The sequence below is a fragment of the Mustela putorius genome, unplaced genomic scaffold (assembly GCF_011764305.1).
Source record: "Mustela putorius furo isolate JIRA1106 unplaced genomic scaffold, ASM1176430v1.1 tig00000179_pilon_pilon_pilon, whole genome shotgun sequence".
NCBI classification, from domain to species: Eukaryota; Metazoa; Chordata; class Mammalia; order Carnivora; family Mustelidae; genus Mustela; species Mustela putorius.
The window spans coordinates 12000147-12014247 of record NW_025421305.1 but is presented as its reverse complement, the minus strand read 5'-3'; the positions used below and the strand labels follow the sequence as shown (position 1 = coordinate 12014247).

General features: G+C 37.3%; 1 protein-coding gene across 2 annotated transcripts in view; it reads right to left on the bottom strand.

Annotated features, from left to right (window-relative positions):
- COG3 (component of oligomeric golgi complex 3) overlaps positions 1–14101 on the bottom strand; it is a 72990-nt gene that overhangs the window by 9123 nt on the left and 49766 nt on the right. For both annotated transcript variants that reach the window (XM_004759222.3, XM_013059811.2), the window contains 5 exons: positions 12993–13082; positions 9838–9958; positions 6883–6971; positions 6639–6773; positions 1230–1305 (listed from right to left, as the gene is read on the bottom strand). In XM_004759222.3, the coding sequence (XP_004759279.1) occupies positions 1230–1305; positions 6639–6773; positions 6883–6971; positions 9838–9958; positions 12993–13082 (511 nt within the window). The remainder of the gene's footprint in view (positions 1–1229; positions 1306–6638; positions 6774–6882; positions 6972–9837; positions 9959–12992; positions 13083–14101) is intronic.

Genomic DNA, 14101 nt, shown 5'->3' with positions numbered 1-14101 from the left:
TTTAGAACGGCCTCAATTCTTTTCCCCAAAAGAAATAAGTACCTGACAAACATATCATTCTGTCAATAAGGAAAACCAATCATATTAAAATCCCAACACTAGAGGCACCTGGGTGGCTGAGTTGGTTAAGCAACAGCCTTCGGCTCAGGTCATGAACCTGGAGTCCCAGGATCAAGTTCCACATCAGGCTCCCTGCTCGGCGGGGAGTCTGCTTCTCCCTCTGACCTCTCCCCTCTCATGACGTGTCTCTTTCATTCTCTCTCTCACTCTCAAATAAATAAATACAATCTTAAACAAACAAACAAAAAAAACCCTAATACTAGATTGGGTGCCTGTAGACAGTCAATTTCTTATGGATGCTAAACCTGAATTTGGATCTCTCTCATTTTCAGCAAAAAAGTTGCCCTACCAACTTAATACAGCTTATCTATAATTAAAACACGAATTCTTTTACCATTTTGCCCTTTTTGGTTTCAAAAGATCTCTATCCTGATGTAGGCCAGGGACCAGCCAGAAATACTAATCCTCTACAATGATTTATTCTGGCTTAACAGCAACTTAAAATGCCACAAAATGAACCAAAAGTAACCCCCAAAGGTCTGATTCTAAATGTCTGAGGTCTAATGCTAAAGATTAAAAAAAAAGAAGAAGAAGAAACTCTTTGGCACAGAAAAATTTACATTTAGGAAAGAGTAAAACTAGGAGCATCTCAAGCACATCCGCCAATCAGACAGGGATACTGTCTGCCAACTCCCTAGTGACACCACAATTTTTATAATTTTTTTGAACACTCTAAAAATGTTAACAGAGGATATAACTTGCATAAAATGTGAAACAAAGTAATGACCAACATCCTTCATCTAATACTTGAGAACAGTAGCATTTCCTCCCTAATTTCAGACTATCAAACACGGTACTTTCATCAAAGCGCTAATAACAACAAAAAGCAGATGTACAGAATCAGAGGATTTCCATGTAAGCCATGTTTTATTTTTAACTCTGCGTGTATTTTTTCTTTTTAATTCCTCTTTCCTTGAAAATTGCTTTTTAAAATGCAAGTAGTGCTGGACCATTAAGACCTGTCAGCTCCAAACTGCACCTAGCATCAACACAAACCACAGCAGAAGAAGGAAACCAACTCCAAGCTGTCAGAGACTATATAAATGCAAATTAATCAACAGCTAAAAAAAAGAAATCCCTGGGAGTAAAACGGAGTAAAACGTGAATACCTGGCTGTGCCCAAGGCTGCTGTGAAAGCCTATACTTGGGTCCTCCCTGACTGGCCATCGTCTTTAATGCTGAAACCTGTGAGACAAGACAAAAAGAAAAACGTTTCTTTTCATTTCATTGCTCTCCGAGGACATACAACACCATCTGGACATATTAAAACATAATGATAGTCAAATGTGCAATCCTAAAAAACTGCATCATAACTCATAATCCTTCCAACTAATAACACATTTTAGAAAACTTTTGTGATTTCAAGGCATCTGCTGTCTTGCAAAAAAACACCACTGATGTCCTGAGGTATTCTGCCTAAAACATTTTAGAGAAGGAAGACAAAACTGAGGACAAAACTGGTCCCTTTTCAAGTAAACTGTTATGTCAACATTTAATTATTATTGTATTCTGTTAGGAAAATGTCACCCCAGCAGGACAAAATCTCCTTTACATACCTAGAGATTCCTTTCCTTTATTATATCTCAGGCAGAGAATGTTATGAAAACAAACAAGATTTTCAAATAGCATCAAAGTGCTGGAGGCAGACCAACCAGTGCTATAGGCAGACTGGAATGCCCACCCTTTGTTCATGCCCCTTTTATTCCTCAGCCGTTAGTACAGAGCAGCAAACGAAAAAATGTACATTTGGCTGCTTAGACAAGACTGCTCTTAAGATGTTCTCAAGATGGAAAACCATGGGGCGCCTGGGTGGCTCAGTGGGTTAAACCGCTGCCTTCGGCTCAGGTCATGATCCAGGGTCCTGGGATCGAGTCCCGCATCGGGCTCTCTGCTCAGCAGGGGGCCTGCTTCCCTTCCTCTCTCTCTGCCTGCCTCTCCCCTGCTTGTGATCTCTGTCAAATAAATATATAAAATCTTAAAAAAAAAAAAAAAGATGGAAAACCATGGTGGGGTATATGGTAACTAAGGTGTAATTGGGGAAGGTGAAGGACAGAAACCGCATAAAACATTTTTTTAAATGGATTGTTAGGGGCCAAAGGTGCAGGCTGTGACCTTGGCCTCACCAGAGAGTCTCATTAGAAAAATCTGAGAACAAAAACTTTCGATTAAAGAAGGCCACAAAAATATTTAGGCAGAACACAGGCACAAGACAGAATACAATGTTAAGTAAGCTCACAGGCCTTTGCTCATGCTGCACATGTGTATAAAATCACCCCTTTCCTACAATCTATCCCTCTTGATATCTTTACTTTTTTATTGTGAGATGCAGCTTTAAAAAACAAATTATACATATTGTAGATTAGACAATGCTAAAAGAAAAACATGTTCGTTTAGTATGTATTATCCGAAATCTTCTCCAACATAAATAAACATACTAACGTGTCTACATTTACAAAACAGGACCATAGTGCTCTGACATCTTTTTTCCCCACCTAACTCTAAATTCTGGACATTTTTCAGTGTCCAACAGTTATGTTTTATTAGTAATGGCTGCCTATTATTCCATTGATTATTCCAGAATTTAACCAAGTTCATAATGATATATATGTTGTCTGTTTAGACTGTATTAATTATTTTTATATTAAGGACAAAGACAAACTTACATATCCATGTCTCTTTATTATCTAGGTAACATACTTCCCTTTAAGTCAAACTGCAGGGAGTATTTTCTTGAAAAGTTTTCCCCAACTAGCCCTATCTTTCAAAAACCCTACGAGATGAACAGAGACCCACTGTCTCATGATGACACTGCTTTACACCTCATAATGTTTACGCATTTTCTATCTTGATTTTCCATTAGGTTATTAAGTCCTTGAGAACAAAAATTAAATTTATAGGTCAAATTCTGTTACATGAACTACAATCAAGAAAAAAAATTTACATTTACAGTGTTGCTGAGGAATTAATAACACTTCAGAGGGAGTATTAAGAATAAACTTGTAGGGCACCTGACTGGCTCAGATGGTTAAGCGTCTGACTCTTGGTTTTCGGCTCATGTCATGTCAGGGTTGTAAGACTAAGCACTGAGCCTGCTTGAGATTCTCTCTCCCCTCTGTCCCTCCATCCCCCATCCCCTGCCAAATAAACTCGAAATACTTCAATAAATTGCTTGGGGAAAAAATGAATATTGCTAAATACAAGTCTTGAGTTTTTCAGCATAAACTGGTCCCACTAGGGGGAAACACTTTGAGCTTCATTATGAACTTGAAATGTACTTCCTTTAAAATGCGTTTATTCAGAATTTTTCCTAAAGCAAAACCTGCACTTCAAATTTGTCATATTTTCCTGTAACGTTTCTGCAGCATTTAAAGTACTATTACATATATGATCTTCTTTTGGTCCTTATAATAACCTTCAGTTGGGAAGAGGGATACCGTAGCTATCTCTGATGAAGAGATTAGAAAACCAAAACTTGGAGAATCTACCTTGCTACCATTTTACTCAGGAGGTGACAAAGGGGGGCTGGAGCTCAGCTTTCTGGAGTCAAAACTCTATGCTCTTTCCACCACACCCATGACCAGTCCAACCCCTACTTAAGGGTTCATTTCACGCAATATTCAGTATAATGAAATTCTAAGAAAACAGAAAGTATCGACAGTTTTTTGGTGGGTGCCTGGGTGGCTCAGTGAATTAAGTGTCTGCCTTTGGTCAGGTCATGATCCCAGGGTCCTGGGATCAAGTCCTGCCTTGGCCTTCCTGCTCAGCAGGGAGTCTGCTTCTCCCTCTCCCCCCTCCCCCCTCCCCCCAGTTTGTGCGTGCTCTCTCTCTCTCTGTCAAATAAATAAATAAAAACTTGGGGGGGGGGAGGAAAGAAAAAGTATCAACAGTTTTTGTGTTTAACAGAAGATATTTGACCCAAATTATTTTCCTATGAACTTCTACCCCCAACACTTAGAACAGTGTTATACTCCCTAGGGCCACCAAATACTTAGAAAAAAGATTATTTTTCAAGGAGCAGGAAATAGGATATGTTCTTTTAGAATTTATTTCTTTTTCTTAAGAAACTTCATTAGTTGTACCAAAATATCAGGGAAGATGTTTATACTAGTCAGATTAAGTTTGTAGAAATGATTGTCTTATATATATTGGGTCACTCTGGATAACTTTAGTTTCTCATTCTGTGAAATGAAGATGTTTTACTTACTCTAGGTGCCAGAGATGTAATGAGAATTAATGAAAACAAAGCATCTCAACAAGGAGAGTCAAGGAAGGAGCTACATAACAAAAAAGACCAATTCACAGCAAGTAAAAAAAGGACTAGAATCACACCCTGAATCTTTACACTCAAAAACAAGTCTTCAAAGAGCCTAAGAATGTTCTCTACACTCACACAGTTTGTTTTATTATGCAAACCCACATGTATTCTAAAAATCAGCCCAAACTGTTCTCAGCTGAGAACATTTGTTGATGAGGCTTACATCCAAATGGTAAAATCCTGAGACCTACAAGCATACGTCCAAATTGAAGATGAAATACTGTTCCCTTTCTGCACCTATGGATGCTGCTTCTCTTGCAATCATTTATCAAGGTACAATCACGGGCTGCCTTATAAGACGCCAACGATAATAAAAGAGGCACAAGATTCTGCACTTGCAGATTTACCTTTAAAGAAAATCATTTTAAAGTTTTAAAATCATTTATTCTGTGTCTGCTATTCAGAATACTAGTAACATCCACCAGATAAAAGTGAAAAATGTCTGGTCCACAAAGTCTAACAAGCAATGTCTTAAACGATCACATACATCTGTGTGAACCCTAGTGCTCATGATGTATGCCCTGTGCATGCATGCATCTTTGTCTCTGACTCACTCCACTCCAACGGGATGGGGGAAGGGACTGAATTTGGAATAAGATAATGTAAAAGGGATGCTCAGCCCTCTAAGCTGTACTACCTACTAAATATTTTGAACAGACTCTGGAGAGCACTTAGGGACCAAGGTTGAAAAAAGAAAACGAGGCAACAGTGAATGACCTGAGCAAAGACTACACAGACTAAGCAGGGAGGACAGGACTGACTTCTCAATGATGTCAAGAGGCAGGGCCTTTCCCTCTCCGATCCCTCAGGGAGGAGTGTAGAAAGAGAGATGCATGACCGGCTATACAGGAGTCTCCGGTGCAGATGTGTAGCATTCCATGGAAAACCACTATATAATTCAGACTTGGAATACATGTTTTCTACATGTATCTCTAATTTTTAAAAAATGCTCATAGTGTCCAGAGCCTTCCAAAATGCACAATTACAGAGTTATACCAGATTTACCAAACTAACACTACCATCAACTTAGATAGCTACATCAGTGAATTTTCATTCTCTTGACTTTTACAAAGACTGTGCTTTTCCAGAAAAAGCCTTTAATCCTAGATTTCATTATAATCAACTTGCTTATGTCAGAAGATTCATTGTGCAGCTCTGCTATTGCAGAATACTCATCTACAATATTTCCTACCAGTACTAATGTGGATGCTCTCCCAAAAATACATACTACAATCTACAGACTGGCTTCCCATAAGAACAATTTCAGTAAAAACTGTAATGGGCTTATCTGTAAATTACAAAGTATCAATAGTTGCACCATTTTTTAAAATCAAAACCCAGTAGAAACCTTTCTACCACTCCCCCCTTTTAAACTGATTTGGCAGAGGAAAAAAACACACACACTCCAAATACTTGTTTGAATGGACTACAACCCAGTAAACAAGTACTATATGCCAATGATAAACAAAAGAGTAGTTTGACTGCTTTAACATTTCTATATCTGCTTTTTTGGGCATTTATTACTATTTTCAGAAACAAGTACCTTCTATCTTTTGAACAAATATCACAGGCTTCAGGCATACCAGCATCAATGGCCCCAGCAAAAAATTACTAACAGATAATCTGTTTAGCTGTCTCCTGGTCATTTCAGAGATACAGTTTGTCTCCCCAGTTAGGACTTAGGTAAGTAAATTTGAGAGAAAGGGCTGTCATATTTTTACTCTTTTTATAATATACTCTAATTCTGGACAGACAGTAGAGGCTAAATAAATGAAAGCTAATCTCAAGAATTTTTTTTTTTTAATTTCAAGGCTTTTAAAACATTTTTATGAAGTAAAATCCTTAGTAATGGTACTTAAGCATTTAAAAAAAAAAAAAAAAATTAGGTTGAAACGGAAAAGTCAAAATAGCCATGATCTCATTTTTGCATTGCTGGCATTAGCCAGTTGGATGGATTTTAGCAAGGAGAGGAGACAATATCTGCACTTTCTCTCTTAAAAACTGAAAACTATGCAAGCATATCTAAAAGTCCAAATCAAAAAGCTTCCATTATAGGAAACACAGTGATTTCCTAAATGGAATCATTAAGATTTAGGCTTACTATTTACTGTCTCCTGCCAGAGTTTTCACAAGAGGTTCGTTCAAAAGGAAATCTAAGGAAGAATTCAAAATTACTTTATCAAATATGCACCAAGGTCTATACCTTTGTCAGGAACTCCTCCAGCTGCTCTACAAACAGCTTGGTCTGCTGCTGAATAAACTGCTCACAGGCCGATTTCAGATGACGGTCTACATCTTTTTTAGAGTCAAGATAATGTTCTCTTATCTCAGGAGTACCCTTAAAAAGAAGATGACAATTTCCTCCTGTTTTTATGTGCCTAGAAATTACCAGATGTGTAAAGAATGCTGTTTATCTCCCACCACCAATGAAACAGACTCCTTCTCACCTCCAACAAGAACTCTATCAAGGCATTGTTGCTATTCAGCCTAAAAAATCTTGGAACAGTCATAGGGTTCAGGATTTTAAATGCTGCATCTGTGAAACAAAATTACTCATCCAGTGAACAGGTACAGTTTTAAAAGAAAAGACGAGTTACCGTTTCAGTGTGTTAACGTACACTAGTTATCTATTACCACAAAAACAAAAGCAGTTTCATTTCCACCAACTCACCTTCATGAATGGAAGAGGGTGGGATTAGTGCCAACCATGGCTATAGTACCCACACATAGTTATTTTCTAGAAGTCAGACTTGAGAAATGACTATTAATCTCAACTATCCACTTACAGAAAAAAAAAAAAAAAGCTAAATGCTAACTGATACCTGAAAATTTCACTGCCTTATTTTTATGCTGCTAAATAGATTTTCCAGAAAACATCCATATACTTACCCAGCTTTGTTTGTTGAGTCCCTGGCTGGCACAGAAACTTATTCATTGGAAGCAGAATGAATAAACTACTGTGTCAGCCAGAAAGAAAACACCAAAAGGACGTATTTACCCCTTAACCTCCAGACTAACTAGAATCCACACAAAGTACTAACTGAGGTCTCATTGATGTTCAAATGCAATTAAGATATAATGTTAGTTATGAGAGGTTAGAGGTCTGAAAGTAAAGAGAGCAAGTATTCTTAAGTGATAGTCACAAAAGACCACTTCTTTGTTTTGCCACACCGCAGAAGCCAAGTATGAAATGCTTCCAACCCTGGTTTTTACAAGTACACACCACAACAGTACTAACTACCTTGACCCTGATCTTACTGTAAAAGACCTATCAGACTCAGTACTGAGAGTAAAGCTTTGTTTCTGCTGTCTTTTGTACAAGATAACTTAAAAGACTGTCTGCGACAGCATACAGTAGGATTATATAGGCTTTATGATGTTTTAGGGAAAACAGACTTTAAACGAGTATTTGCCAAAATTTTAGGGCATTTCATTATCTCACACTTCGATGGATCTATATAAGAACTAAGTAAGAAGCAACAAATTATGAATTAGAAAAAAATGGAAGAAAGTAGATCAGCCTTACTTTGTCCCATCATGTAAATAAAGTTAAGGACTATCAGCCCACGGCACTCTTCAAGGTTAGGGCACTACTCCCACACCTCACACCAAAAGGACAGAAGGATATCAACTAGACTGGTTGGGGGATGGAAGCCTCTGATAAGAATAAGCTTAAAAAATATATACACATTCTATAAAATGGCAAAAACCAGGATATGTGACTACTGTTTAAAAAAAAAAAATCACAGGGCGCCTAGGAGGTACAGTCAGCTGAGCATCTGACTCTTGGTTTCAGCTCAGGTCACGATCTCTGGGTCCTGAGATCAAACCTAGCCCCTCATTCTCAGGCTCCACACTTAGCAAGGAGTCTCCTTGTCCCTCTTGCTCCCACTCTGCTCCCCTACCCTCTAAAATAAAACAAAATCTTTTTTTTTTTTTTAATCACAAAATATGAGTAACATACAGGTTTACTATTCAAATTCCAACAGAACCAAAAGGTATTCTCCATGGCGGAAAGAAGAGAACATTAGGAAAAGAAAGAGTAAACTGTTCTAATATGACTCACGATGGCTCTCAGGTGAGTTAAGTCAAGCCCACTATTTTATAAACACAGTCACTAGGGAACTAATAACCAGCTACCCTTGGAAATACCGTATTTGGAGTTCCTCTGAACCAGAGTACAGGAAATAATTTGAGTGACTATTTTCTCAATTCCCCCAATACCTCAGAGAGAAGTTCCATTATATAAACAATGGCTTAAGGCATGAGAACTTAATTCCCTCAGCAATGGTTAAGAAAAGATAAAGTTTAGATAAATTTGTAAGTAAGTAAAGGAAACTAGGGATATTCATAGTGTATCCTTAACTGCTTACAATCAACATCTTAGAAAATAACTATTCTGGGGCGCCTGGGTGGCTCAGTGGTTAAGCCGCTGCCTTCGGCTCAGGTCATGATCTCAGGGTCCTGGGATCGAGTCCCGCATCGGGCTCTCTGCTCAGCAGGGAGCCTGCTTCCTCCTCTCTCTCTCTCTGCCTGCCTCTCTGCCTACTTGTGATCTCTCTCTGTCAAATAAATAAATAAAATCTTAAAAAAAAAAAAAAAAAGAGTGGTACTCTTTAAAAAAAAAAAAAAAGAAAGAAAATAACTATTCTGATATTTTAGAAATCATCTATTAATTCAGTCAGAGGCAAATCATTAGGACAGATATGATTCAGTGTCTATTAACAACTCAAAGAGCCTAGCCACATGATTACCTAACAACCAGCTGATTAAATAATACCAATTAGGCTTACTTGAGCACCTAACGCTCACAAAGCTCTTCAACATACATTTTCATGCTTAATGATCTCAATAACCTGGTTATTGAGAAGTTATCGTGACAAGTTGATTCTGCTCATTTCACCTGGGATAGGAAAACTAAAATACCCAACCAAGATCACACAAGAGCCAGGAAATGATGGGCCAGGAACCCAAATCTTTCACTCTTAGATATCTGAATACTCGCATTTTACCATTTTACCCAGCTGGCTTCCTGAATTTTCATGAACTGACAAACTCTACTCAATGTTTAAAATCACCCCAATTGGCTGACACTGTTAAGTAGCTGTTACACTGATTTTTCATTTTTTAACTGGTTATGGTAATATGTGGCAGAGTCTAAGAGAAGTAATGCTATATTACAAATTGAAATGCTCAGAAACAGTTCCCTTCATAAAGAAAATACAGCAAGTTAGATGTAATTAGGACGCTGAAAGCTCAGCTCAGTATGAACAAGTAACATGCTTAGCAAGCACAGCATGCAAAAAAAATTGCAGATGAACATAAAATAAACCTATAACCTTTGCTGACACATTTGGACAGGTCAAACACACCCAACTGTGTCAGCCAGGACAATGAAGTACCTCTAGTTTTCTTGAGGTCCAGGGAAATTTCCTTAATGGTGAATTCAGTATGAAATGGAGCAATTTGTTCACGAAGAATCAAAAGATGCTTAATTAAGAAAAGTTGTCCATCAATCTGAGTCTAAATTATAAGACAGAAAAATGGGTATTATCAAAGATTAAATAAAAACATGTAAAACATACAGTGTTATTAATCAACATTAATCTACCGAGGTGTATGGCCCTTAACCTAACTGTATGTACCAATACTCCTTTTGTGGTGCAATGAACTCTCCCCACGTTACCCATGTTAGAATTATCTGGAAAAATCTTACTGCAAACTCTTACTAACATTGTCACCCACTCATATTTCGTCAGTCCAAGAAAGCAAATCAGATAAAAGGTTATAAAGTAACACATTTAGAAAAAGAAATCAAATCTATTTTTACTTGATTTAGAAACAGAAGAGATAAAGTGACCTAATCTTGGCACAGAACAGGAAATAAAGAAAAGGTCAAAGCATAAACACAACTCTGACCTCTCCTGGTTTTCCAGTTTCTTTTCAAGCACCATGGCTCTATTTGGCCAAAGTGGTTTCAATATCCAGAATATCAGAAATATTCATATTTATACAAAAGGAGCTTCCAAATCCAAAAATGATTTGGGGTTACCATTTTGGATCATCCTGCCACCAACAGAGCACTGTCTATATCCTGAGTCACTACACTTGCATCTGCCCTGGCAGGACCCATCTAGAAGAGTCTTATGATTTAAATTTACTTCTCAAAGCTCTGTCTGACCCAATCCTAAAAGAGTGAATAACTGTAACTTTCACTTCCAAAAAAAGTCTGTATATTAACAAGAGCAAGGCTGCATCTGCTCATTCTTGCTGCTTAATCAAGACAGAATATTGCTTTGAAAATATTTCTAACATCATACTATATTAGGAAAAGAATAAAATTGTCCTTCAATAAACAGCAATAATTTTAAAGGGGTTATTAAACAACCTAACTCCTTTCTAGTGTCTCTCTCTCTCCTCCCTCCTTCTAAATAAACACATAATCAATATGCAAGAATGATTTATTTGATGGAAACTCACTTTGTACTCTGGAACACAGAGCATTAAATAAGTAGGAAGCACTACACATTTTGAATACTTGCTCTATTTTTTAAAAAACTAACAATTCCAAGGGGAAAGAACAGTGTAATACAGATTCACTTAACTAAAGCTGCTATAATCCAGCAAACATATTAGGTGTTCAATTAAGTATGGCAACAACTTCCTGCCTTAAGAAGCTAAGACATTAAGTGGTCATTTTCATTAATCACTTTTTTCTTGAAAGGCAAAAGTACACAAACTCAGCAACAAAAATAAATGAGCTAATGCTTGCCAAATCGAGAGCTTCCCCACACAAACTTAAACCCCTTCTAATATGCAGGAAGCAGAGTTACATAAAACAGGATAGCCTCATAGGGTATAATAATCAAAAAGCCCTTCACTCCTCCCTTTAAAAAAAGGAGGTGGTGTGCATGAAGACATATAAATTAGGTCATTTTTTTTTCCTCCTTATCATCTAAGAACTACATGCTCATTCTAGAAAACTGGAAAATAAAGAAGAGTGTAGTGAAAAAAGGGAAAATCATCCATATTCACCCAAAAGCTTTCAATGTTAATGTTTTATTGAGTGTTTTCATTACATAAAGTCATGATGTATATCTGGTTGTATCCTTTTTTTTTTTTTGCCTTAACATATTTAAGTTAAATGTTACTGCTTCATTAAAAAAATTAACGCCTGTGTAATTGTCTACTCTATGAAGTATGCCATAATTTACTTAACCATTTGCCTAACATTAGACATGTTTCCTGATTTCAGGTATTTTAAGAAATGTGAGAGCTCAGGCTTAGAAATACTTTTTAAAAATTAAATCTGCCTGTCTACAACTAACTTTCCATCTTCTTTCCAACATCTAAAAATGTCACTGCAACCTTTCATTCCATGACTGGGAGAATGCAGCAGTCACAATCAGGGGTACAACTCTCCTAGAAACGAATCCCAAATTCTTTTGAGGGAAGTTTTTTTTTTGTCATTTGTTTTTTTTGCTTTCTTTTGTCTTACCCTAATTTATCTAAAGCCTTGAAGTAAGAAATCAAGTTTATAAATCTGGAAGTCCAAAAAAGGTTCACAAGTTTGAATACTCCAAACAAGCAAAAAAAGTTTCCCTGGAAACAGTCCCTACAGCTTAGACCCTTTAGGTGACAGGCATTTTAATGGACAGTTAAATGAAGCAACATCTTTGATGACGCTATTTAAAAATTCTCAGGGCCCCCGGGAGCAGCCTTCAGCCCCAGATTGCTTCTTGATTAAAAACTGTAAGTCATGAAGTCACGGCAACTACTTCTAGTCATGCAACCCATGGGCCACAGTTCCCTGTCTTCTAAATTGACTTGGCTGATTTCCTTCAAGTGAGGCCATGCAACTATTTAAAACCATCACTGAAGGGATGATTATAAATTGCTATGTTCTCTTATAAACACTGTTTTGGTCTTTCAGGGAAACAGGAGTCTACTACCTTCCCAGCTGCTAAGGCTATAGTAAGAGACCTTTACTCTATAGGATTTAGAACCAAAGTGGCATTTTCAGTACTTTTCAGCAAAGCTGGAACTCCTTCATACAGTGTGGTCTTTATTTAGCACTATAATAATACACAATTGAACCTTCAACAACATGGTTTGAACTACACTGGTCCACTTATACGGTAATTTTTTATAGCATTGTACTATAAATGTATTTTCTCTTCCCTGTGATTTTCTTAATAACATTTTCTTTTCTCTAGCTTACTTTAAGAATATAGTACGTAATACACATAACAGACAAAATAGGTGTTAACTGACTGTTTATGTTATCAGTAAGGCTTTCAGTCAACAGCAGGCTATTAGTAGTTCAGTATTCGAGGAATCAAAAGTTCTACAAGGATTTCAAACTGTGGGGGAAAGGATCTGAGTCCCTGTCTTGTTCAAGGGTCAACTGTTTTAACTTCTCTTAAAGGGCTTCAATTAAATCATATTAAACAAATCCTCCCGCCAAAATGGCTTTAAATTTCTGTGTTTACAAATAAATGCTATATTCGACAATATTATTATAGGTAACAATATTTCACCTAACACTTCATCAAACCTTGTTTTTGCTGATAGACTCTGATGCTCCAAGTAACGACTGAATGCAGGCAGACAAGGCTTCCTGTGATAATCCTTGGAACACTGCCCTCTGGTGAAATAAAAGAAAAACATTAACTGAAGTGCTTCACAACACAGGAACAGAGAAATTATATAAACAGAGAACAAGCAATTCAACAATGAATGCTTGCTTGCCCTCATCCACCGGATGAACTTATATTACTGGCAAATATTCCTCTTAGAGTTTCCTATTCCCATGCAACCTGTCTAGACCAACAGGTAGTTCTGTAATTTGCATCTCTCAAAGCTCTCCTGTGACCTTTCAGCAATATTTCCTTAGCACCTATTTCAGGCTAGGCTCTGTGCTAAATGCTGGATGCCCAGTGGTAGGTGGACAAGACAGATGTGGTTCTGACCCCACCAACTTTAAGACAAAGCCTCAGTAAACCCAGTTCTAAAAATGTATCCCAAATAATCAGTATTGTATTATAAAATTCATGCACATGGCTCTTACTACATCATTTAAAACAGCAAAAAAAAACCCAAAAAAAACAAATAAATGTTCAGTGATGGGGGAGTCAAGCAATAAAATACTAGGAAATCCAAATTACAGGATACTGTGTATGAAATATAGGAATGCCGAAGGAGGTGGTAAAATCTTTTTAAAATATAATTAGATAAAAACAAAATAATTGGGTTACAAACATCATGTGAAGTATGATTCTTAATTCTGTCATTTCTATATCTTGTCAGAAGTGTGGCATGTCAAGGTCGCCTGCCGGTCCCTTGCCTCCTCCCTGCCTCCATTCCACCTGAGATGGAATTAACATGGAGGAATATGAGCAAAATATTTATTATGAGGCCACAATCCTGGGTCCTGATCTCTACTTGATGCTGTTCTCCTTTTGTACTGCTTCCCTCTCAGTTGTCTCCTATGCAGCTTCTGTAGTAAGAAAAGATTAGGGTTGCCTTTTGCTAGGTCACTGCTCCTGCCTGAGGAAGACCGAACATCAGCAGCCTCGACTAAGACCAACTCTTCCCCCGCTCAGTCTTAATGCGTTTTTCACTAGACTTGGCTTTCCTCGCCTTAGATGGTTAAAAGAGAGAGGA